The 26,398-nt window shown below is 35.1% G+C and overlaps 2 protein-coding genes across 4 annotated transcripts in view; one reads left to right on the forward strand and one right to left on the reverse strand.

Annotated features, from left to right (window-relative positions):
- Nucleotides 1–14,942, reverse strand: part of LOC106880849 (heterogeneous nuclear ribonucleoprotein K) — a 26,721-nt gene extending 11,779 nt beyond the window's left edge. Inside the window, exons 1-4 of one of the 2 annotated variants that reach the window (XM_014930982.2) lie at nucleotides 14,656–14,942; nucleotides 3,783–3,903; nucleotides 1,048–1,163; nucleotides 526–582 (exon numbers count right to left, since the gene is read on the reverse strand). In XM_014930982.2, the coding sequence (XP_014786468.1) occupies nucleotides 526–582; nucleotides 1,048–1,163; nucleotides 3,783–3,798 (189 nt within the window). In that variant the 5' untranslated portion in view covers nucleotides 3,799–3,903; nucleotides 14,656–14,942. The remainder of the gene's footprint in view (nucleotides 1–525; nucleotides 583–1,047; nucleotides 1,164–3,782; nucleotides 3,904–14,655) is intronic. The other variant, XM_014930984.2, reaches the window with a different exon arrangement.
- Nucleotides 14,943–15,511: 569 nt separating this feature from the next.
- Nucleotides 15,512–26,398, forward strand: part of LOC106880847 (DET1 homolog) — a 133,156-nt gene continuing 122,269 nt past the window's right edge. For both annotated transcript variants that reach the window (XM_014930980.2, XM_014930981.2), the window contains exon 1: nucleotides 15,512–15,800. The gene's annotated coding sequence lies outside the window, so the exon portion shown is untranslated. The remainder of the gene's footprint in view (nucleotides 15,801–26,398) is intronic.

Genomic DNA, 26,398 nt, shown 5'->3' on the forward strand with positions numbered 1-26,398 from the left:
GAAAATAGCATGTCATGTGGTGTGTTTTATATACTTATATGTGCACACGCACACACACATAAATATATATATATATATATATATATATATATATATATATATGATAAATAGTTGTTAGATACAACTGTCAAATTTGATGGCCAATTTGGACAATGAAACAAACTAGTCAACCTTCACTACTTTCAAAGTTCATTTTCCGATGAAGGTGAAAATAAAGGATAATCATCTCGTTACTTTCAAAGATGAAATATTTACAACAAAATGTGATATATAGTTAGATAGATATATATATATTTCTAATCTCTATTTTAAGACAAAGTTTAAAAATCACTTGGTACTAATATTTACTGACAAACAACACACCCACCCTCAAGAGAAGAATTAACGTCACCTTCTCATAAAATGGCAACTAGCATCTAGGCAGAAGCAATGCCTGATTTTGTCTTCATTATTACAAAAACATTAAAAATATAATAAATATGAGAAAAATGGTAACGGAAAAACTGTTTAATTAGAAATACTCACATGTTCTCTTAATCTTTTAATATTACTGCCACCCTTGCCAATGATAGCTCCAGCATTCTGAAAGACATTTCAAATACAAACTTCGTTATTATTCAACAAGTGTGAGTGAGAGGGAGTGTGTGTGTGTGTGTGTGTGTGTGTGTTTAGTTAAATTAAAAATCTACTGATATTAATGCAAGCCTACATTTAGGAAAAGAAAAAATCAAGTTCATTTCCTGCAAAGAAAACTATTCTTAACCTATTCACTTATATCATTTACACTATCACACATTTTAGAAAGATATTTTGAAGCAGCAATTATGAGTATTGCTGAAAAGCACAAGAGTAAAAAGAAGTTAAAAGCTAATGCAATAAGTGGTATGGACATATGAAGAAAGGAGACCAATTGCTCAAAATTAGAAGGGCAAATGTTGCATTTTTTGTCCTATTGGATGTTTTCTGCATTTTAATTGAAGAGAAACTAAAGCAATAATAATAAGACCCAAAATTGAATTTTTTTAAAAGGTTATTTTGGAAACCTACTTTGCTCTGAAGTAAAATTCTTAACTCAATTTTTGGCCCACTGCCACGAGCTCTCTTCATCGATGAGTCATCATCTTCTTGTTCTAGTGGCCGCTTCATTATGCCTGTTGAAAAATCAATTAAAATGAAAAACAAAAACCCATTAGTCTCATTTGTAATACACAGAAACATATATATAAAAAGCAACTCCCTAACAAATATTTGGGGGATTTAATTTACAGAAATATTTTTTTCACAAGCCATCCACGTAAGAAAAATTTTACAAACAAATTACTAGAGTAAATCTTTAGGAAAATGTATATGGAAAAAAAAATGCCTACAATAGCCCCAGCAATCAATCAAAAGGTAAAAAGAGTGCCTTAAAGATTAATAAAGGGTGGCAACAGGTAAATCAGCCAAGTAGGAAGGTACCTGCTCCTTTTGCGTGAAGATAGAGAAAACTGATAAAATGGCTGCTAAACTCAGCATTCAACACCAACTGAACAGACAGCAAACTCAGGAAATAAGACTCAAATGAAAATTCTTTTCATGTAGAACACCAATATCAAATAGGATTCTGGAGAGAGAGAGAGTGTTTTACCAAAGCCTTTAACAAAGAGATGAAGATTCAGACTCAACACTTGACACATGAAAAGATAGTATTTTTTTTTCCATCTTTTATCTTTTACTTTGATTCAGTTATTGGACTGTGGTCATGCTAAAGCACCAGAGTGAAAGGTTTGGTGAAACAAATCAACCCCAGGACTATTTTTAAGTCTCGTGATTATTCCATTGGTCTCTTTTGCCAAACTGCTAAAAGTAAAGTAACTGCTATGCCTAAAACTAAACTCAGAGATGTATCTAATCTCTTTTGTAACACCTAATCAATGCCAGAGTCGGCATATGTGTGCACATGCAATTGAACACCAGCTCCTCACACCTAGCAACCACATAATCCAACAGTGTATATCTTTAGCACTAAGATGAAAGCTGGTAAAACTAGGAAACCCACACACTGAAGAAATAGAACTAAACTGAAAGTAGACTGGAAAGGAATAACAGGATGATTAAAAAAAAAAAAAGAACAAAAATACCAGATTCACAAATAAAAACTCTTGTAAATTTGGGCAAGGAGAAAAAAATAATATAAAACCTAAAAAGACAAAATAACCAGAACCCCATTAACCAACACTAATTTGCTGGACGAGGAGCAAGAAAATAACAAAACCATTACTACCAGTCCTACTAAAGAGTAACTTAGAATTTATAAATGCCAAAATTTAATAAGAGTCACCCACCTCTTCAGTGAAATATAATTACTTCAATTTCAGTTAAAATGAAGCATTAAGTGGACTTGTAATATACAACACAGAAATAGCCAGAGGGAAAATAAAATTGTAGATGTTAAAAGCTGATAAACACAAAGTAAAGAAGAAAAAAATTAAAAAAGATATCACAAAAATAAAATTCATCTGAAAGAAAATACATACCCCAAGGTGACCTATTGACCAAAAAGTGATCAGTTAAAACATCATTAGTTTTCACTGTGCATATATATATATATATATATATATATATATGTGTGTGTGTGTGTGTGTGTGCGTGTGTTCAAGTAGGAGTTAAACAAGACTGATGTACTCCCATCATCATCTCTTTTGTTGTATGTAAAGTAAGACAGAGAGGGATGAAAACTGGTTGCCTGTAGACTTGTTAGACAACATTTCAGGTCTAAAGAGCAGCATGATAGTGATGTAGCCAATGGGACAACTGATGAGGAATGAACCAGCCTGACTAGTAGCACTACTTAAATGGTTCTTTACACCCCAATACACCAGTTTTTTGTTGATATTTAGTGGCCTAGCAACAACCAATGAGCACCTGCTCACATCCTCCTAGCTGTGGAGGAGTAGGCGATACTATCCTGCAAAAGCTTTGTTCAAAAACCAGCCTGTAGGACAGGCTGGTTGGGGAGGATAATTAATAATCTAAATCACAAATGCTAAAGCAACCATGACATGGGATCATTAGAAAGGGAAGGGATGGAAGCGAATCAACAAGTTAAGCCATAGAAATTCACCAAACACTAATTGATGGCGCAGCCTGATTTAATTCATTGGTATATTTGAAATTATAATAGCTTATAAATCTAGACATGTACATGTCTCACACTTATAAATAATGGAACATTTTAACAGACAAAAAAAAATTTTTTTTAATAAAAATGAAACTATAAACATCTACATAAATTATTGACGGCTTTTAAGTATTAAGAGATAGTTTTATAAAATTTGAATATAAAATACAAATTTTCTATGATGATATTAATGCTTTCTTATGAAAAATGCTAGTTTAAGTGTACTAAAGAATAATAAAGCAGACTGCTTCTCACCTGGGTCAGCCATGGTGCCACTATGGAAGGGGGAGAAATACAGAAGACAATATGTAAAAGGAAAGAAATCAATAAGGAACATGTACTTTATGACACCTGTTGCTGCTGCTGCTAGTGATACAGACTAGCTACCATGGCAACACTTAGCAACCAATTAAATGGTTTAAACTGGACATTTTGAATATTGTAAAATATTTGCACCAACAATATACAATATAGCTACACCACCCACAATAAATAAAAATTAACATTAAAAAAAGTGTAACCCCACCTACAATTAGAAGGGAAAACCTTAAAGAAATTAACAGGTGAGGGAGATAGAAAAGAAGGAAGAAAAAAAGGCATGAAAAACTATAACTGAACTCACCTTCTTTCGAGTCCATCGTTAATTGATGACCAAAAGTTTCAATGAAATCTCTAAGGAGTGCTGTGGAAGCAACTGTTATTGTTGAAAAGAAATTATTTCTTCACTTAACACTTTACCACACCTACAACGAAAGGAAACAAAACAATAATGGTGTGTTTAAAGTTAGGAAAAATGGACTAAGATGAAGGAAATGAAAACATTCCCAACACTACTATAGGTACTTTATCCCTTTGTTACCAAATTCATTTGCTTCAATTAATTTTGAAGATAATGAAGAATTTAGTGGAATAACTGTCTTTACTACACCTGGTGTTTGGAATGTAAATTAGCATGGTGTTTTGATGGGAGGTTTTAATAAAGATCACTTATAGTACTGGAAGTCTTGGGCAGGTTAATATCAAAAGGGTTAAACTGAACTTTCAAAATTACTTTTACTGCTGAGGAATTAGAATTTTACACAGGATCATATCAATTAATATCCAAAATCTGACGTTTGTTAATATATATGTGTATATATATATATATATATATATATATATATATATATATATATAGATAGATAGATAGATAGATATATAGATAGATAGATAGAGATGCACAGGCACAAATTGATATAAGAAGAAAATCTGGACCAACGAAATTACTTGTTGCATCAATAGACAAAAATAGGCAGGAATCTTTAATATAGCCACAATACAAAAAAAATCAGACAACAAAAGCAAACAAACTGTTAATGAAAATTATGAATTATAAAGCTTAAATAAGGGAGAGAGAAAAAATCTAGCTGTGAACAGTACTTCAAAGAGATATTTAAAGTTTTATTTTGATGACTATACACAAAAAAGTCATTACTATATTAGCTCAAAATTATATTGTATACAATTATAGTTTACTTTCACTTGTATCCTCATCCTGGAATCTAGCATCACCAGAATGCAGCCAGAAAAAAAGACAATATCAACCTTATATGGTAGCAACCCTTTAAAGAGAAAAGAAAATATATCTCACCAAGTACAAAATTCACTAACCAGCAATTTAGCTCAGTAAATTACAATGGATTAACTATAATTTAGAGGGTTAGATGGAGTTGCTTATGTTAAGGTATTATAGTAAAACAACTTTAATACAGGATTTGGAAATCTAAGAGAATAGTGTACCGTTTTCATTCCTGCATGCTTCAGCTTACGTTTCAAAATATTATATTCAACAATATATTTATATTCAAGCAAGAATATGAAGGCAATACTGTTCACGTCTAACAGGGTGCCATAAATTAATCAAAAATATTTCTACATAACTTTAAATCTATGAAATAGAAAACAAACAGTCATCTCTAGAAGTGAACGCTAAAAAGGTACGGGATGAGGTGGACGGTGCAAGTTTCAGGAAAGAAAAAAAACGATATATCAGAAATGTTACATCCAAAAGCTGGCCTAAAATATCTTACAGCACGACAAACTGAAATAAGTATTTATTTTTACAACCAAGATATTTACATCTTTAACACCAACACATCTTAAGAATTAAATTGTATTTAAATTAATCTCATGAAATAAAAGTTTTCAGTTGATCAACGCCAGATGTTTTATTAAAAATTCTTTCGGTGAGCGTTCTTTCGGTTTATCTTTTGTTTCAGTACCGTGGCCACGCTGGGGCACCGCCTTTAAGAACTTTTAGTAGAATGCATCGACCTCAGTATTTAGTTTAAGCCTGGTACTTATTCTATCGATCTATTTCGCCGAACGGCTAAGTTACAGGGAAGTAAACACAAAGCTATACACACACATACATACGACAGGCTTCTTTCAGTTTCCGCCTACCAAATCCACTCAAGGCTCTGGTCGGTCCGAAACTATAGTGGAAGACACCTGCCCAAGATGCCACGCTGTAGGACTGAATTCAGAACCATGTGGTTGAGAAGCAAACTTCTTACTACACAGTTACCTAAAAGTGAAAAAATATCCTACGCAATCGGGACTGAAATTCTGGGACCAAAAAATTTTCAGAATCATATTCTCCATATTTTTAAACACAGACTACCTCACATATCGAAGTCTGCCTTTAAAAACAGGAATCCGAAGAAATTATAAATAAAAAATAAACATGGACACGGGGTTCATGGTGACAAGATACTTTTTCCTAGGTAGGATGGGGTAAGAGAATATCAGTCAACAAAACCCTGCTCCATTCTAGCAGACCCTAGATAACATTAGATAATCCTTTAGCTTTTGAATCCGAACCCAAAATTTTATATATATTATTATATATATATATATATATATATATATATAGATAGATAGAGAGAGAGATAGATAGATAGATAGATAGAGAGAGAGAGAGAGAGAGAGAGAGAGAGAGAGAGAGAGAGAGAGAGAGAGAGAGAGAGAGAGAGAGAAAGAGAGAGAGAGAGATGCGTAGTTAATGAAGTCGAGTTCCAAAGCTGTGACCACGTTATCAATAGTGAAATCAATAGAAACTGTTGCATCAGTAATGAAATACTTGCCAAAATCTCATAGCCTTTTTTTTTCTTCTCTGACTCGTAAACTAATAATTACCATCCATGGACACGATAAATATTTTTTAAAAGTGAACGACGAATGCTACAAGCAATAAAGTCTGCTTTGTTTACCAAGGTCCGAGTTCGAACATAGAAGGGGATCGCTCCCATTCCGGGGTTAATCATAAACCACCTTTTAACCCCGATCCATAGCTTATTCCTGTTATTTATGACCCAGTGTACCAATTGAGGGAACCCCTTGCCAACATTGTTTCCTATTAATTAAGCCCCAAGTGGGCAGAGTTGAGTAAGAATTGAAACTTAAATGGAGGGCTTAGCAGGCAAGAAATTGAACAGCAAAGCCCACGTTGCTCGCTACCCTTTCAATAATCACATGAAGCTACACCATCGTGCAACTTCGCCCCAAACGCAATATTTAAATCCGTCCACACGGATTTTTTAAAGAATAAATATAGGATTCATGATTATATAATCTAATAGCTCAATGTTGAAGTATAACCGACACAAGAAATTAAAAACTTCTTGTTAAAGCCATAATATATAACAGCAAAAAATAGAAAGACAACCAAATAAAATAATATAATCCATATTCACACAGAATGGAAAAAGACGAGTGTTGTTGAGAGTGGGTGAGTGCTAGGAGCCCAAAACACAAAAAACCACACCCAATGCACTGTCTGCACAAGGCAGACAATTTAATACACACACACAGAGGATTGGATGCATGAGAAAGAAGCAGTATTTTCTTCCCTTGTTCTGCATAAAAGGCCGATATTTTTGATGACAAAGAAATAGGAAGCTGTGACCTTCATGCATTTTCATAAGCATTACTCACACGAGAAATAAAACCAAAAGATTACAAAACTCTTGTCTATTTCACCACTTCCACCACGGTGACGAGGTGTAATATAATCAATCAACAGAATTAACAAACCTAAAACAGGAGGGTAAACGCTAAAATTTACTTCGTCTGCCGTTTTTTCTTTACTTCTAAATTTTACCAATTCCTCAATTTAGAGAAATGCACGTTCTTCACACACACACACACACTCTCTCTCTCATGAGCAACGCTGGTTAAACTCAAAAACTCAAACGTTAGTAATGAAATCGAGGCGCGCTATCAAGAGAAGGTTTACCTTTAGTCCTAGCTTATATGCTTCCTTATATTCAATATCAGAAATTTTGATAGTATCGCTGTCAATAATATATTCAAAATATAACACCGCCACGGTTTACTAATTCAGTTTGATATAATAAAATAAAAAAAATACAAAGTCAGTGAACTTAGATTCGTTGCCTTTATAATTTCAGCGACCTTTTTTTTTAAAAAAAAAAGAACATTAATTGTATTACACTTTTAAACCTCCTCACGAACGACACGCCCTTCGAGGTATATAGTTAATAATACTACAATAATAATAGTGGAGTAGCCGGTTCGTTTGCGTCATTTTATTACACTAGAACACAATACTTAAAAAAAAATAAAAAATAAAAAAAAAAATCAACCTTCGCTGTAACACCTGACTTCAACAAGCTGGAGGTAGACTGCTTGGCGCCAGTAATTTTTTTCTTCTTTACACGTAGCTAATGAGTTCGTGATGAAGCAGTTTTCAATTTTGGGAAACAAGTCGCTACTGACCTTCACCTTTTATGGCATTAAAATTTGTTTTGATTATTTGATAAATTTCTAGAACCTTTTTCATTGTTCGGTTCTTTGTGCTGCGTTTACTCCGCAACATATCTTTTTAAGAACCAGCCTAAGGTACTGACTGCATGCGGACCGCTAAAAGTGAAATAGGCCCAAAACCAGACGAGAGCCGAGTAGACCACTCCACTGAGTCTATAATAATAAGTACAGATAAGTGAAATCTAGCGTTCTCCTATGATTTACTGATATTTAAATCTACTTCGGATGTGGGACACGGACGCAGAAACACGAGCATTAACATCCAGTCAGAGGGAGATTGTATGTGTGTCTGTATATATACATATAGACAAGCGTGCAAACGGAGAAAGAGCTAAATAGGCGAAAAACACTAATATATAATCTATTATTAGCTGAGATTGTGGGTGGTAGGAATGGTTCAGCGGCCAGTAGTTTTTGCAGCAACGAACACTAGGCCAGAGAATCACTTCTGTAGCAATCTCAAGTAATAAACTGCATCTTTTAAATATATATCCACACACACACATAGTAAAGAAACCGTGAAATGTAAACTAAATTTTACATTTGCCGCACTCGCTTCACTTTGTTTTATAATTCACGTTAGAAAAGCATGAAGCCCTCAACATCTTGTTGCCTACTTCCAACAGTTGAAAAGCTTTATCGAGCGCCGACAAAGACGCAACAGGAAAGTGAAGCGGTTAAAGGTCGGCGTGGTAGGGACGGCGGAAGGGGGTGGCTTTTATTATATAAAGATTAGAAAAATCCCTACTGTTAGCAGAGAGAAACACGAAGAAATATGGGAGGGAAGTATGGCCGCCATGTGACAGCAAGGCAGAGATAGAGAAAAGTGGTGGTAGGAGGAGAGAGTGCAGATAGAGAACAGAGGTGGGAGAAAGGAGAGAGAGAGGGGGAGAGAGAGAGAAAGTTTGTGTAGAGATAGAGAGGGGGGGGGCGGAAGAATACGTGTACATATCAACAAGAAGTTTATACACGAGTACAAAACGTGAAAGCATCTGGATAACAATTAAGATTTATTAATTGAAAATTCAACCAGGGGCCGCCAAAACATAAGGCAAACATTAAACAGACAGGAAAAAAATCAAAAGATTAATTATTAGCTTTGATGTTCGGCCAAATTTCACCATGTGTGTAGCACCATTTTAATGAAGGTTTATAATATATGCTCACACACACACATACATACATATATGTTTTTTTTCTTTTCTTTTCCTATAACGAAACCAGATTTACTAGGAAAAAAATATACACAAGGAAGCTTATGACATCGAAACTCCGTACTAAATAACTCCACTTACATAATTATCAGCTAAATATATTTCTTACGGATAGCGAGGAGGGAAGGCAAAAAAGAATAATTAAATACTGCACCTTCAGGTCTGCTATTCAATGAACACAGTATATATATATACATATAAAGACTATCGCGACAGTTCAGTCTATATAACTTCCTAGTTCGGATTCATTGAAGTAAAAATTCACTGGTAACATTGCCCAAACACCATCTGGCATCAGAAATAATGTTTGTGAGAGAAAAAAAAAGATCAGTCTTAATAAGCAGGGTCCCGAGCTAACGAAGGACTACTGCCTTGTGGTCGCTGGACGTTACAAGAAATAGCAGCGAAATCCTCGCATCATACCTTCTCGTATAGATATGTGAAACACTAGTTCCTGTTACACAAAAACAGTGGAACGTTTACGTTTGGAATGCCTTTGGTCAATAAGGCTGTTCGATAAGCGCTGACCAGTGAAGTCCAGGCGAATCAACAGACTTGCCTGATTTACATTACAATAGCTTCAGTTCTCTTAGCAAGATCGAACTTGCTCTGCAGTAAAGGCCGATGGTGTTACACCACTTAATAACGAAAAACAGTGGGAAAGATATCTGAAAGACATGTGACCATCGCTTATCTGATCGGGATGAAAAACGAGACAACAGTGGCTTTTATACTTGACCAATAAATACACAGTTTACAGATTTTACACATACACACAGTGCATGGGTTAGTTGTAATAATAAAAAAAAACCCGTATCAATTCACGATTGCTTTTATTAACTGTAAATACGATGGGTAGAATGGGGTCTCTCGGGTAACGGTCCTTTCTAATCAAAACTAGTGTTATATATCACAAATCGAACAAGCCTCTAAGTAGTCGTTGGATTCGCTAGAAACAGCTGCAAAATATCCTTCCGATGATTTCCTATTATCTTTAATAATAATAAAGCATTGACAGAGGGGATAATGCAGTCGAGAAAAGACGACGACCATGGCCAGAGATCATCTCGATCAGAGCTGACCTATGGCTATTCCATTAAACACATTTGTGCGCTTCTATATTTAGCGTTGATGGATAAATGAATAGCCAGTCTTATATGAGAGGAGCAATTTGAAATGCGAACAGGAAAGCTTCCAATAGGATATGGACTGGTGCACTACCTACCAATGGGGCCGCAAACCCGGTATAGCAGGACCATTGATAAAAACAGAAAAACTAATCTAGATAACTTACAACTGGCCCATTTATATTGACCATTTAAAACTAGCGTCTTATTTATCACTCAACGAAGAAACCGTTCATTTCAATTAATAAACAGAAAAGCACAACTACAGTTTTCTGAAAATTATAGTTTATATTTAAAGAAACTTTGCAAGGAAAGACTTCCTCCTGTCCCCCCACCTATTTTCTACCAGAGAAAAAAATTTTAAAAGGAGTGTTTTGGGGTGTGTGGGGTACAAAAGGAATTCTTGCTCGCAAGTCTTTTAATGACATTTTGTGGAAATGTGCTTAAGTGAGTGGAGATTACACAATGAGGTTTCAAACAAACCTTAGGAAAATACTCAAACTAGGGGACTGGCGGTTGTACGAAGCCTGCTTTGAGTAAGATCGATTCCTCCGAAACTCAAAAACAAATTTCAAAATTCTATCACAATACTTGTAATTTACTTCTATGAAAATATATCTGCCAAATTACATTTTAAAAATATGCCATTTTTTTTTTTTTAGAAAGTTATGAAGAAACGAGGCCGGTGGGGCACCAATTTGTAATTATGACACACACACATATACATACACGTATATATACACACATACGTATATGCGTGTGCGCACACGCGAATACACAAATATCCTACAAGTTGGCCGATGGTTCCGAATACAAAAATAAAAAGTAAATACAAGAGACTTTTGTGATTGAAAAATCAAGGAACGATGGCGATAGTGAGAGGCGGTTTACCGATCGTAGTAATACATGTATAGCAGGAAGACAAATTGGAACAGCCAACCTCCTCTCCCGATACACTAACCACCACTACTACTACTACCACCACCACCACCACGCACTCAATGGGACTTATTCCTCTCGCCGCCTAACACACACATCGAAGTGAAGCTATCGGTTCCTCCCCATAAAATCTCTTCAATTAAATTACCAGCGACCAAAACTATAGCATTACTATGTGATCAAACTGAGGAACTACAAGCCTGACTTAGCAACAAAAACAAATATATATATACACACACGCATACAAATATATATATATATATGGTGAAAGCTACAGACTATATTCTGTTGCGTAATAACACATGGTGCAACGGCAAGTAACGCGAGATTGAGGAAGAGAAAAGGACGATTCCCTGATCAGTGACAACCGCAATCGGTTTCAGACTAATATTTATATTTTCATTAAAAAGAAAAATTTAGTAAAAACGTAAAGCAACGATATAAATAAATGCAATAAAAGAAAAGGTGACATAGTAAACGAATGATTCGGGCAGGGTTCTTCAGTGAAGGTTTTTCAAATAAAAAAGATTTTCTTCCAATGATCGGGGGATTTCGGACGGAGATAAATGTCGTACGATTACTTCAATGAAGGGTTGATAATGATTTAAAGCATTTAAAAAAATAAAAAAGACAGGATTAAGGGTTTTTTATTTTTTTTAGTTTCTATATATCAGATGAGACAATTTTAACCATCGCCTTTCCAGTAGTCACATTTTCATGGAGGAAAACCATTTAACTCATTCTTTTAGCTCTAATACACTTAGGCGCAACCAATATCCTTATACACACACACACACATATGTATATATATATATATATATATATATATATATATATATAAACAGGGCCTATGCTGGGTGTGGGTGATTACGTGAAACTACAGAGTGAAATTAATGCGACAGAAACCTAACTGGCCATGTGCTGGTGGGAACTATCAGCGTGTAATATGTGTTAATGATATATATATATGGCGATGGTAAAGGATCGCATATATATAAATGTATATATAATGTGTGTGTGTGTATATATATATATATATATATATATATATATACACACACACACACACGCACTTCAAATAATTTCCCGAGCGTATATAGTGAAATTGATATAATACACGGAAAACATGGATCAATGGCCAATGCCGTGCGGTTTGCAGCACAAGACAGAACTAGGCACACATTAATACATATATTAACGATATTCCTTTCTTGCCCGTCAACATACATGTAGGTTCATTTGCAATGTGAATGAAGGGAAATTAAAAGGAAAATAATAATAAGAAGAAGAAGAAAGAAAACCAACGAGGGGAAAACAAAAGTATAGAGATATTTAACACATTATGCAATGGCGATATTCAGGAAATATTGCAATCATCGGCACCAACATCAATAATACACAGAATGAGAATTATATATATACATTTATTTATATGGTACTATTTAGTTTGGGCGTACCACTACATGGGAATATATATATATATATACATATATATATATATATATATGCACATAGGCAGACTTTCTTATAAGATCGGGCAAACCGTGAAATGCACGAGAACACTTCAAAAGCGGGCGGCGTTTTAGAAAGAAATATAACAGTAAATACAATTGTTGGGTTTATATATACACACAAATACATATATATATATATATATACATACACACACACACATATATATACACACACACACATATACACACACATATATATACATACACACATACAAATACACATATATATATACATACACACATACAAATACACATATATATATACATACACACATACAAATACACATATATACACACATATACATATATATATACATACACACATATACACACACATATACATATATATATACATACACACATATACAAATACACATATATATATATATATATATATATATATATATACATACAAATACACATATATATACATACAAACATATACAAATACACACACACACACATATATATATATATATGAGGGTACAACAAAAATGCGTTTCAAGAAAGAGTTTTTTCCTGCAAGTCCCTGGGTTTTTTTTTACTCCTGAATGTGTGTGTGTATGTGAAATGCATGTATACAAATGTAGAATTAGATCTTTCTCGCTATACATTCATCTTTACACATGATTGTTAAGAAATAATACAATATATGCAAAGCCATATATATACATAATCTGTTTAATATGTATTATGTATGCTTTAAATTATACATTATGTTCAACATATATAATGGGTTTTACATATGTATATATAAAGCCTCGTTACCTTTCTAAAAAGGAATCAATTTTCCACTGATGAACGGGGAAAACAGAAATGAGATGAGACAGAAAAAGAAGCTGGCGCCTTAATTTTTCTACAATGCTCAGAATGAAGAATGGATAAAGAAAGCGACAGGAGGGCAAACATTTTTTAAAAAAAAGGAACAAGCTACATACTTCAAAGTGCAAAGACAGTTGTAGGAATTATAGATTATAGTCTAATATATATAGCTTGCGTCTATGTATGTATGTATATATATCTTGATGAAATGTCAGAGAAAAGAGAAAAAAACGGGTAAGAGAAATATACAGAGGGAAAAATGAAATGAAACAGGGGAAAGAGACTGGTTGTATATTTCATGTATTTTAAAGATCGCTATAGGAATTATGGATATATATATCTTGAGTATATTTATATAGTTTTAGTGACAGTGGATTTTCATCGATGAGTTCATGAACCTTGGTTCTTTTCCCTAAAACTATATATTTATATATATTTTACTCTGTAAAGCTCAATTTAGTTTTAATTTTTTATAAATCGATTTTAATTGAGTTTTTACCTGTAATTTTGGATTTTGTCCCTAATATTATAACTTGAGTATATATATCTTGTGTCTGTGCATGTATATCTTGAGGAAGTGTGAGACAAAATATAAACGGGTAAGAGAAAGATATAGAAGACGGTAAATGAAATGAAATGAAATGGAAAAAAATACTGGCTACATACTTCAACGTGTTTTACAGACCGCTGTGGGAAATATGGATATATATATATATATTCTAAAGATATATATATATAGCTTGTATCTGTGAGTGTATGTAACTTGATGAGATATCAGAGAAAAGATGGGGAAAAAAACAGGTAAGAGAAATATATAGAGGAGGGAAAAATGAAATGAAATGGAAAAAAATACTGGCTACATATTTCAACGTGTATTCCCACAGACCGCTGTGGGAAATATGGATATATATATATATATATATTCTAAATATATATATAGCCTGTATCTGTGAGTGTATATAACTTGATGAGATATCAGAGAAAAAAAGGGAAAAACACATATAGAGGAGGGGAAAAATGAAATGAAAGGGAAAAAAAAACTGGTTACATACTTCAAATGTGTTTTAAAGACGGCAGTACAAACTGCGGATATAGGAAAATATCTTATATGTCTGTCTCTCTCTCCCTCTCTTTTTTGTTTGTTTGTTCCTCACTGTCTGTCTCTATGTATGTAAGTATATATATATAAAGATCTCTGTTGAGTTTGTATTTGTTGAGTCGGGCCGACTAGATTGAGGACTCCGTACGAGGCGAACGACCTTAGCACGAGTGTGTGTTGGTAAAAGTGTGTCTAAGAAGAAGAAGCAGCAACTGTAAAATGGCCGAACTGTGGGGAGGATTGACCTGTTTAGCTTGGCCCCTTACCTACTCTACAAATACATCGCCGATCACATAATAATTCTATATACAAATTCAATATTATTTTTTTTAAATTAATATTTTTATACATAATTCGCAGAAAATAAATAAAGTTTCAATGAATTTACTGTAGTTTTTTTTTTTAATTTTAAATATTATTCATTCGTTTATGGATTATCGTTCGTGGAGGTTTTTTTGAGAACGTGAGAACGTATATGAACCAAGAAATACGGAACTTCTGCTTTTTTCTTTGATATATTTTAAATTTCATTGAAAATTTTCCACTGAGAAATTTATATTATTTTAAAAAAAGAATAATTATAAATATATATAGATATATATATACACACACACACACACACGTACGTACGTACGTATATATATATGTATGTATATTATGTGTATAGATATGTACAACTTCCGTTATATTCGCACCGATTCGATTTTATTTATTCTTGTCTCAAAATCATGTTCAATAACCAATATTGTTTTCTTTTTAATATTTAAGTTCTTTTATCAGTAAAATCCGATTCATAATTATCACCGCCGCAAAATAGTTTTAACTCAAAATCTCAAAGAGAGGAGTAGTCGGAGTAGTGTCGAGTGAAGGAGTTGCACTGGATTATTATTCGTTTTATATAGAACGTAAGTGGCCTTAACCATCAGTGGCTCGCCATTCGAATGGCCGGTGGAATGTCCAACGAAGACAAACATTCCACTGTATTAACAAGGATGCTCCTACACGACCACTGCCAATATCCTAGTTCCACTTCAACTCTCTGCCACGTTATCTCCACTGGCTGTAATACCGCTACTACTACGACTACTTGTGGACGAGGTGATGTACAATAGCTAGTTCCATGTTCTTTAAACAATTTGATGACAATTTCTACCTGCCTTCTTATATATTATATATATCTTTTCTTTTTCCTCTTCTAGTCTGTTTTCGCCTGTTCATGCTTCGTTATTTATTAAATATTTCTAAGATGTTTGCTCACAGTCAGGACACATGTCCATCACTCTTGTACTGACTTCTATGTAAATGTGACAAATAACTTCCATACCTGTTTACATGTGTTGTTTGTTGTTATATACTGTCAAAACCATAACACGGCTAAACTTTTCTTTCTTTTATTGTTGGTTTCATACCTGTTACATGTCATGCTATACCTGTGTGATATACACATAATTAACAACTTACCTGATCGGTATTAACAGACACATACTTATACATACACGTGATGTAATATATAGACACACGTGACATATAGATATGTTATATATACATGATCTCATACACTGTGACATGATATAATACGCATATACACATGGACATAACATTAGACACACCCAAATGGACATGGCGTAATATACACACACAAAGCTCGGATATGATGTAATATACACATATGTACATAATATTTATACACATGTACACACACATACGTAATTACATGACGCACACTAAGGGAGACCTACATGTATATAGATAACATTAGCTAAAAGGATTAGCCTCCTGATATAGTAATACATAAACATTTTGCCCGGGTACAGTGACACCTTTGGTAAAGGGTGATGGATAGCCCAAAGATTTTGATCTTGATTCCTTCTATAATATCTTTGTCACTATCTATGAGTGACCCTTGTATCAATGGAAAAGCAAAGTTGATTTTAATAGAACGTATTGAAATAGATTTCCAAAAGGCATTTACTACACCATCCCTGTCTGAGTATTATTGCCAATCTTCAATGATATTTGATATCGCTTACTCGTGAGGGCTTTTCCCTTTCCTGTCTCTGGCTGTCATGCAACTTATATGATGACCTCACGAAAAATGCACCCAGTACACTCTGTTAGGTGGTTGGTGTTAGGTGGGTATCCTACTGTAGAAACCGTGTCATGGCTGATACTGGAGCTTGGCACAGTCCCTTGGCTTGCCAAGTTGGATCATTTAACATCCATTTTCCATGATGGCATGGGCTGGACAGTTTGATAGGAGCTGGAGAGCTGCACTAGGCTCCAATTGTCTGTTTTGGTATGGCTTCTGTGGATAGATGCCCTTTCTGATGCCAACCACTTTACAAAGTGTGCTGGGTGCTCTTTATATGGCATCAGTATCTACATGGTGCCTTTTTAATTTCCTTTATCTGGTACAAGTTGCTTCTAATGTCACCAATAACATATGCGAATGATATAGGTGAAGCTGACAAACCAAACTACTGGAAAACCCACAATCTTATCTTTACTTGTATGACCTCAGTATTACAGAAGTGGTTGATTTCTTTAAATTACTGCCAAAAGGTGCAGAGATATTCTCTACAAGTATATGACATTTTACTTGAGAAGACCCAGCAAGCCAACTGAGACCATAATCTGTGGCCTTTGCCAGGGGTGTAGCCAGCCCACTTATGCATACCTTTCCTTCGTTGGAAGACCTGTTGAGGCAAGTGAAATCGAAATCGAACCAAATTCAACGACTGGCACCCATGCCAACCTTTCCTTCATTAGACACTAAACTCTGCTTGCAAAGACCTGTTGGGGGCAAGTGAAATCGAAATCGTAATTGAACCAAATTCGATGACTGGCACTTGTGCCAGTGGAGCACTAACAGCACCGTCCGAGCGTGATCATTGCCAGAGCAGCTGTCTGGCTTCCGTGCCAGTGGCACGTAAATAGCACCATTTAAGTGTGATCGTTACCAGTGTCGCCTTACTGGCACTTGTGCCGGTGGCACATGAAAAAAACATTTGAGTGAAGTCGTTGCCAGTGTCGCTGGACTGGCTCCTTTGCAGGTGTCACATAAAAAACACCGTTTTGAGTGTGGCTGTTGCCAGTATCGCCTGACTGACCCTTGTGCTGGTGGCATGTAAAAACATCCACTACACTCTTGGAGTGGTTGGCGTTAGGAAGGGCATCCAGCTGTAGAAACTCTGCCAGATCAGATTGGAGCCTGGTGTAGCCATCTGGTTTGCCAGTCCTCTGTCAAATCGTCCAACCCATGCTAGCATGGGAAGCAGACGTTAAATGATGATGATGATGATTCATCTTACCTAAGACATCGTGTAATGGGATTGAATGTGAAGCCATGTAGTTACAGAGTAAATTTCCTATCCATGAAACTGTGACAAAGAGAACATGAAGTACCTTGTCAGGATCTTTTTTTTTTTTTTTTTTGTGTGTGTGCGTGCATACATTTTTTTTCTTTTTCTTTTTACTCTACAACAAACAAGATTTTACATAAAATTCAAAGACTAGATATAGTGGTGTAATACTTGAGAAGTTTTGTTGGTTGGTTGTTTTGTTAATGACTAATCAAAAAATTGTCAAGGCAAATATCCCGAAAGAGAGGCGTGAGAACAGAATTGTACATGCTGCTGTCAAAAAAATGTGGCTTTTCAGCAGTACAAGACGCTCTATAAAGAATAACAACAAAAAACTTTTTTTTTCTTCCATTTTCCTGTTTTTTTCTTTTTGTTTCGTTAGCTTGAGAAAATAGTTATTCTTGGACAGGTTTGAATCAGGACATTGCAGAATAACAGGGTGTTGTTGATTTTTATCATGTTCTAAGTAGCTTGACTTGAAGGACATAATATAGTGTAATTAACAAGGTGTAGGTTGTTGTTTAACCCCTGGCCAAAGTTGTTCCACTCTTGACACTTGAATCTTTGTATATTCACTACTTATATACATTGCCCAATGATGATGATGATTATCCTCATCATTTAACGTCTTGATCAACCTGTTCACCAAGTACAACACCACCATCCCATCCAGTGCTGCAGTTGAGCACCTATTCTCTATAGGTAAAGATATTTTGAGGGCCGGTAACTTTGAGAGGCTGATGTTTATGAAGGGTAACCAGCATCACATTGAAGTGATGGAGAAGGTTCAGCCAGAGAAGTACATCTTGATCATCATCTAATTTTGGCATGCTCTATGTCCAAGCTACAACATGAAACTTTCAGCTCTCTAGGTCTGTTTTTAAGGGTTTTAGAACCAAACAAAAAGGCCCCCAAACTGAAGCTGAATTCATATGATAAAAGTTGGTGGTTATCAGTTATCATTAGCTTTTTGGTTAGATGTGCCCACCACTGGTCTTCACCTTCTAGAAATGGTAGCTAAATTCCCTCAAACCGGGGTATTAAAAGTCTTGACATAACTATCAAGACACTTGGTATGAGACTCTACCATGTATATACAGTGAAAGCCCCTTATTACAATCATAGTTAATGGTCTCAGTTGATTATTATCAAAATTAGTGGGACATTGTTATTGAAAAGATTTTATCCCTAAATGCTCACAGTAAATAGTTTCCATTGTATATGTGTTCCCTTCCCTTTGCACCTTCTGGCCATACTTGCCTTTATAATATATCCCTCTCTATAACCCACCTCATCACCCTCACCACTCTCTATCACTAACCACTAACACTACTCTCTTTCCCCCCTCTTCCTTCAATACTGCCTCTCCTAACAATGTCTACTCTGTTACTTCCTCCACTTCCACATTTCCCATGACTATCAGTCTGTTCTTCTTGTCATACTTCACTCTCTCTCTCTCTCTCATCACCTTATTTAAATATCCTCTCACTCTATAAGTCCTTCAGTTACAGAGGTCAAGTCCTTTTATGCCCTTAAGTCTTGCAAGTTACAAGATGGCCCCATGAAAAATGCACTCGGTACACTGTGAAAAGTGGTTGACACGAGGAAGGGCACCTGGCCATAGAAACCATACCAACACAAGTCTTTGAACATAAATAAATAATCTAACCTAATGGTTCTTAACCATTTTTTATCTATGGGCCCCTTTTGATAATTATTTTGTTCTAGTGGACCCCCATAGCCATTCGATGTTTTAGAAAAAGGTATTTTATATATAGTTCTTTCAAAATTCCTGTTTTGTTAGTCACACGTTCCCTTGTATAGGTTGAGATATGTAAAACATTTGAGAAAGAAACCTGGCTGTTTCTTGCAGAAAATACATCAAAAGCAAAATTTTTTCATGAACCCCTAAAATACTATGGTAGATCTCCAGTTTACTATTTTGCTTGTGTGGTCCCCACCAACGTTTTAGATGGACTCCAAGGGTCATATGGACCCCATTTGGGAACAACTGAATTAACTCATGCCACCATGGAAAGCAGGCATTAAATGATGATGATGTGTGTATGTATATACATGTATACACACTACATGTATTCATCTGAAATAGTAGAAAGAAAAAAAATTCTTTACATTTATGGCTGAGTAATTCTACAACAGAGCGTGAAATAGTAAAGTCTATGGTTTGTTAAATAAGTTAAATCTATTTTCTTTGGGTGATTTAAATCGTTATTGTTGTAACATATATGTAAAAATGTATATCATCTCTACTATAATAATTCATAAAATGCAATTCTCACCATATCAATCTCGGCAACCAGCAGCAGTTAAATCATTGTCTAATGCTAGTCTGTGAAATTAGAACCATTTTATGCAATCACATTCTATAATTTCCAGACCAATTATGTTTTGCTCTGTAGATTCCATTATTGCTTTTAGTGAAATTTCTAAAGCGATTTACTGCTAGATTTGATTACCGTTGAAATGTTTAATGAAAGATTTGACTTCTTCACAAAGTTCTGGATGTTTTATTTTACCAAGCTCAAAGAATCACATAATTACTATTCGTATCAAATCATATAATACTTGACTCCATTTCTGGAGACTGGTTTTATGAAGTTGGTACTTGTTTATTTTATTACTAAAAGAAGCAAAAACATGGTCTGCTTCACATCTCTTACGGTTTCCTTTCATTTGTCGATTATTTAGTTCCATGTTATGTATTGTCTACTCTACATGATGATAATGTTTTACATTTTAAAAAAGTTTCTACCCGTTTTCCTTCTCGCTCTCTCGTTTTAGTTTTGTCACTGTTGTCTCCCTCATTATTGTCGTCACCATCATGAAATCTTCATCATCCCTACATGTGTCACCATTATCATTGTCACTACAATCATCATTACTAACAACATGTATGCTTGTGTGTTTGTCCCCTCACCCTCCACTGCTTGACAACTATTCGTGTCTGTGTGGTAAGAAGCTTGCTTCCTAACCTCATGGTCCCAGGTTCAGTCCCACTGCAAGGCCAGTTTTGCTGTTCATTCTCTTAGAGGTCAATATAATTAAGAACCAGTCAAGTACCGAGGTTGATTTCATTGGCTTCCCCCCCCCTCATAATTGCTGGCTTTGTGCCAAAATTCGAAAGTATTATAAAGGCAGTGAGCTGCTCGAATCATTAGCGCACTGGACAAGATGCTTAGCAACATTTCCTTTAGCTCTTGTGTTCTGAGCTCAAGTCTCGCTGAGATTGACTTTAAATTTTGTCCTTTCTGGGTCGATAAAATATACCAGTTTAGCACTGCAGTTGATGTATCTGGCTAACCACCTACTCCTTTCTTTTCTCCCAATAAAAATTGCTGGCCTTATACCAAAATTTGAAGCTATTTTTATTATTAATTTGTGTTTTCCATGCTGGCATAGTTTGTATAAAAATAATCGTTGTATAATCACCAGTGTAATAACTGTTTCCTTTTTTTTTTTTGTTTTTTTGGATTTTATTTCTGACATTTTCTTTTTCTTCTTTTGGTCTTAAAAATGTTAAAACTGCAAAAGACGGAGAAAGACACAAAATAGTCTGCAAAACTGATTGCATTGGTAACAGTTGTACAATCAATCAATGTCTGCAATCTCAGCATGTTTAAGACCCTTGCAGACATAGGTAGAACATAATTTTATTAATGTATGCCATGCCGAAATTCTGACACTGTCATATTAATAGGCTGAAATAATTAATTGGGTCTATTACTTTAACCAATGATTTTTTTTTTGTTTTGTTTTGTTTTGTGTGTGTGTGTGTGAATTAACAATGATTCAGAACTCTAGGACTGATTCTGTTGTTGATAAAATAAACAACCAACTTCCGTTACATCTCTGGAATATTTAACATAGTATTTACATGAACTTGTGCAGAATTCTTCACCATGCACCATGTTGTGAATGGAAATTAATGTAATCAGTTCACCTAGTTTACAAATTCCAAGCACCCACATATATTTACCAATTCTTACTTTTTTTTTTGTTCTTTTGTTTCCATTTATCTTTTTCTTTCTTTTTAAAACCTTTTTCCCTGTTTTACAATAATCTTTCATCATCATTTAATGTCTGTTTTCTGTGCCAGCATGAGTTGCATGGTTTGACAGGGGCTGGTAAGCTGGAGAGCTGCACCAGGCTCCAGTCTGTTTTGACATGATTTCTATAGCTAGATGCCCTTCCTAATACCAACCACTTTACAGTGTGTACTGGGTGCTTTTTATGTGGCACCAGCATGGGTGTTTTTTTACAAGAAAATTGTATGTTCCTGTTGCTATTTATCTTATAATTTGATTTTTATACCCTCTATTGAAATAAAATCATTTCCCTTTTTGGTTTTGTTTTGTGTTTTATGTCATTTAGTCTGAGGAGAAAAGGCAGTGCACGTTTCACCTTTCTTCAGAGCCTCCTCGTAATGTGGTGGTAGGATGAGATGAAGTCATTGGAAACTAGAACTGAATGTTTCTAACAGAGTAGCCTCCACTAAAGGCATCCAAGGTCCGGGTGGTGATGCTAAACTGAGTGATGATAGAATACACATTACACTCATCCAAGGTGCTCTGCAATAGACTTGAACCTAAAACCATATACTTAAGCAAAATTCTTGATCTCATTGATTGAGGTTGCACATTTCATTGCTAATGCTCTTTTGGAAAAGACTTGAACATCACACCATTTGAAGAATATTAAAGATATTAAGATTGAAGACAGTTAGTCGTTGTTCCTTCATTTACTCACAACCAGGGAAGTGTGATTGCTGTTAGGAGTTAAAACAACTATTATTCAGTCTCTGTTTTAGAAATCTCTTTTATCTTTTCATCTCTGTTCTCTCTCTCTCTCTCTCTCTCTCATTGCATCTGATAATTTCAGCTCCACAGTTACCATGGAGTACCAACCACTCCAACCATTCCTCTTTTAGAAACCTCTCATCTTCACAACCTTAATATAAAGGGTCCCTTGAGAATAGTTATGATGATGATAAAGATGTTACGGGGGGGGGGGTTAATTTCTCTTTTCTTTCTCATTTTCTATGTTTTCCTTTTTCTCTTTTTTTTTATGGTCCCCTTTCAATTTTCTTTTTATTTCATTCATTCATTCTCTTCCTAATTATTTATTTATTGTCCCCTTTTATTCATAACCTAGTTAGACAGGGGAAAAAATATTAATTAATGCTGATCATGGTGGTTTATATTTGACACCTATGATAGAAGCCCTTACCATTAACCCCCAAACTGTGTTTAAACCCAATAGAATCCTAAAATTAGGTTCTGGTCTCCAGTGAAGAACTCTATAGGCTCTACCTTGAAAACATTAACCCTTTTGATATCAACTCACCTGAGGCCACCCCTGGTTCTATGACACAAACTCCCGGTTTTAAAGTGATCCAATTTTAATCTTCCCATCAAAATTTCATGTTAATTCATGTTCCTAACTACAGCTTAATAATGGTTTCACATTTTGACACTCGGCCAGCAATTTCAGTTGATTACAGCAGCCTCAGTGATTAACTGGTACTGATTTTATCGCCCACTGAAAGAAAGAAAGAACGACAGACAAAAAGCTACTAAGCATTTTGCCTAACACTCTAACATCTCTGGCGGCTTGCTGCCTTTCAGTAGCAGTTATTTTACTAAATTCTTCATTATTTTTCAAATAGTGATGGTAACAAATGAGTTTATTCCATCTTATTATATCAATCTAACAGAAGTTTTTTTTTTCTATTTTTAAAAAGAGAAATATAAAAAAAAATAAAGCATGCTCTCCCATCCATTCTTCCTTTGACCACTCACCTGGATTCTTTTTTTTTTTGTATTTAAGCATTTAACATCTTTTACTTGTTTCAGTCATTGGACTGCAGACATGCTGGATCCCTGGCTTTGAGGGTTTAGTCAAGCACATTGACCTCAGTGCTTTATTTATTTATTATTATTATTATTATTATTATTATTTGCTTTAGAAGACCATTACTTATTCTATTGAGCTCTTTGGCCAAACTGCTACATCACAGGAATGTAAACAAACCAGCACCAATTGTCAAGCACTGGTGAGGAGCAAATTCACACACACACACACACACATAACAGGCTTCTTTCTGTTTCCATCTACCAAATCCACTCACAAGGCTTTGGTTAGCCTGGAGCCTTAGTAGAAGACATTTGCCCAAGGTGCCATGTGGTGGAACTGAACATGGAGCCATGTGGCTGAGAAGAGAACTTCTCATCACACATCCACACCTTCAACTGCTTAAGCTAGTAAAATTTAAAGCTTCATCATTCTGGCAGTGTTTTAAAGCTCCAATCAGTTATTATACAGGGTATCCACAAAGTCTGGATACATGGGGATTAACACATACTTTAAGAAATTATTATTTCTTATATTTAATTGTTTATGTTATGGTTTTATTTACTCCATGTAGCCAGACTTTGTGGACACCCTGTAGATCCATTGAAATCTACTCAATCAATTAATTCCGTTCAGCTCTTTTTCAGCATTGCTAATAGCCAAACAAGTGCCTGGCCGATCTTGGCTCAATCTTACAAACTGCCATCTGCTAACCCATGGCTACCTCTACCTTTTGGCAGGTTATGATCTAACATTTTGGACCAAAGGTTTTAACATCTTATCAAGTTATAACAAACAGAAGGGCCCTAAGAGGATTAATCCATTTGTTACCATATTTCTGTTGAAACACACAGCCTTTATTTCAGATGATTTTTAAAATAATGAATTTGGTAAAGCTGGTGTTAAAAGCATAAATTAACATGACACTTCAATGGAACATTTTCAATTTAAATCACTTCAAAATGTGAAGTTTTGTATCAAAGGACCAGGAGCAGTCTCAGAAGGATTAATGTCAAAAGGGTTAAGTGTTTATAAGGGATTTTCAAACTCAAATGTTATTGGTTAGATTTGGAATTTCTTTGCTACAGGCAGAGAAGCTTCTGTGATGATGCCCAACTTGGTAGAAATGACTATTAAATTTTTCTTAAATCATATCCTGCAGTCTTTTATAAAGGAAGGACACATCGCTAGGAATTGCTAGATGAGACATTAAAATACTCTATGTGTGTGTGTGTGTGTTATAGACAGTCTAGAACAGTTTTTTGCTATGTTTTTGTAATATATCCAACTACCATCACTGAATAATACAGAGCTGGGGCATGGCTGTGTGGGTAAGAAGCTTGCTTGGCAACCAAGTGGTTTTGGGTTCAGTCCTGTCATGTGACACATTGGGCAAGTGTCTTCTACTGTAGCCTTGTGCCAACCAAAGCTTTATGTATTTCTACATATACAATGAACACAGCTGAAATATTTTTAATTATTGATCTGCTGGATCACGACTGGCCTACAGCTAAACAACAACTTCACAAATCTCTGTTTATTCATCAAGGAATTCAGCACCATTTGCTATTTGAATAGTAAGTCTATAATAATAATTTGGCATTTTTATTTTAGAAAGTTGGAGAATGGAGGTGGTTGTTTGGTTATGGCTGTTGGACACTTGTTGCTATGGAGATGAATCAATTAATTTGTTCTCAGATTAACATCTCCCCTGCTTTCATATTACAATAATTCCAAATATTTCTCTCTATAGTTAGATCCAAAATAACTGAACAATAGTAATCTAATGGCTTCTTTGTCAGTTAACGACTATCTAAAGGCTGCAAGTGGGTGCCATTTTTATCTCAAACCTTACTCCAATTAGGCTACACATCACCCAACAAAAATATATAAACTTATACAGAATTAATTATGAATTCACATTCTCTCTCTCTCTCTCTCTCTCTCTCTCTCTTTCTCTCTCTCTCTCTCTCTCTCTCTCTCTCTCACATTATAATGCACAAACTCTTGGAGAGAATATGCCGGTCTCGCTGGGATTGGGTTCCCTGTGTTGGCCACTATCCAATTAGATTAAAATCCTGATTCCTATAGAGAGATCAAATAGACTTATTGGCATCACTTCCACCACCTCCTTTTACTTGAAGGAGGTGTAGAATGATGGGCCAAATTTGGAATCAACAATATTTGAACTCCTAACTTTGAAACATTGCTAGGAATTGCTAGATGAGACATTAAAATACTCTATGTGTGTGTGTGTGTGTTATAGACAGTCTAGAACAGTTTTTTGCTATGTTTTTGTGATATAGCCAACTATCATCACTGAATAATACAGAGCTGGGGCATGGCTGTGTGGGTAAGAAGCTTGCTTGGCAACCAAGTGGTTTTGGGTTCAGTCCTGTCATTTGACACTTTGGGCAAGTGTCTTCTGCTGTAGCCTTGTGCCAACCAAAGCTTTGCCAGTGA

The sequence above is a fragment of the Octopus bimaculoides genome, chromosome 15 (assembly GCF_001194135.2).
Source record: "Octopus bimaculoides isolate UCB-OBI-ISO-001 chromosome 15, ASM119413v2, whole genome shotgun sequence".
Lineage (NCBI taxonomy): Eukaryota > Metazoa > Mollusca > Cephalopoda > Octopoda > Octopodidae > Octopus > Octopus bimaculoides.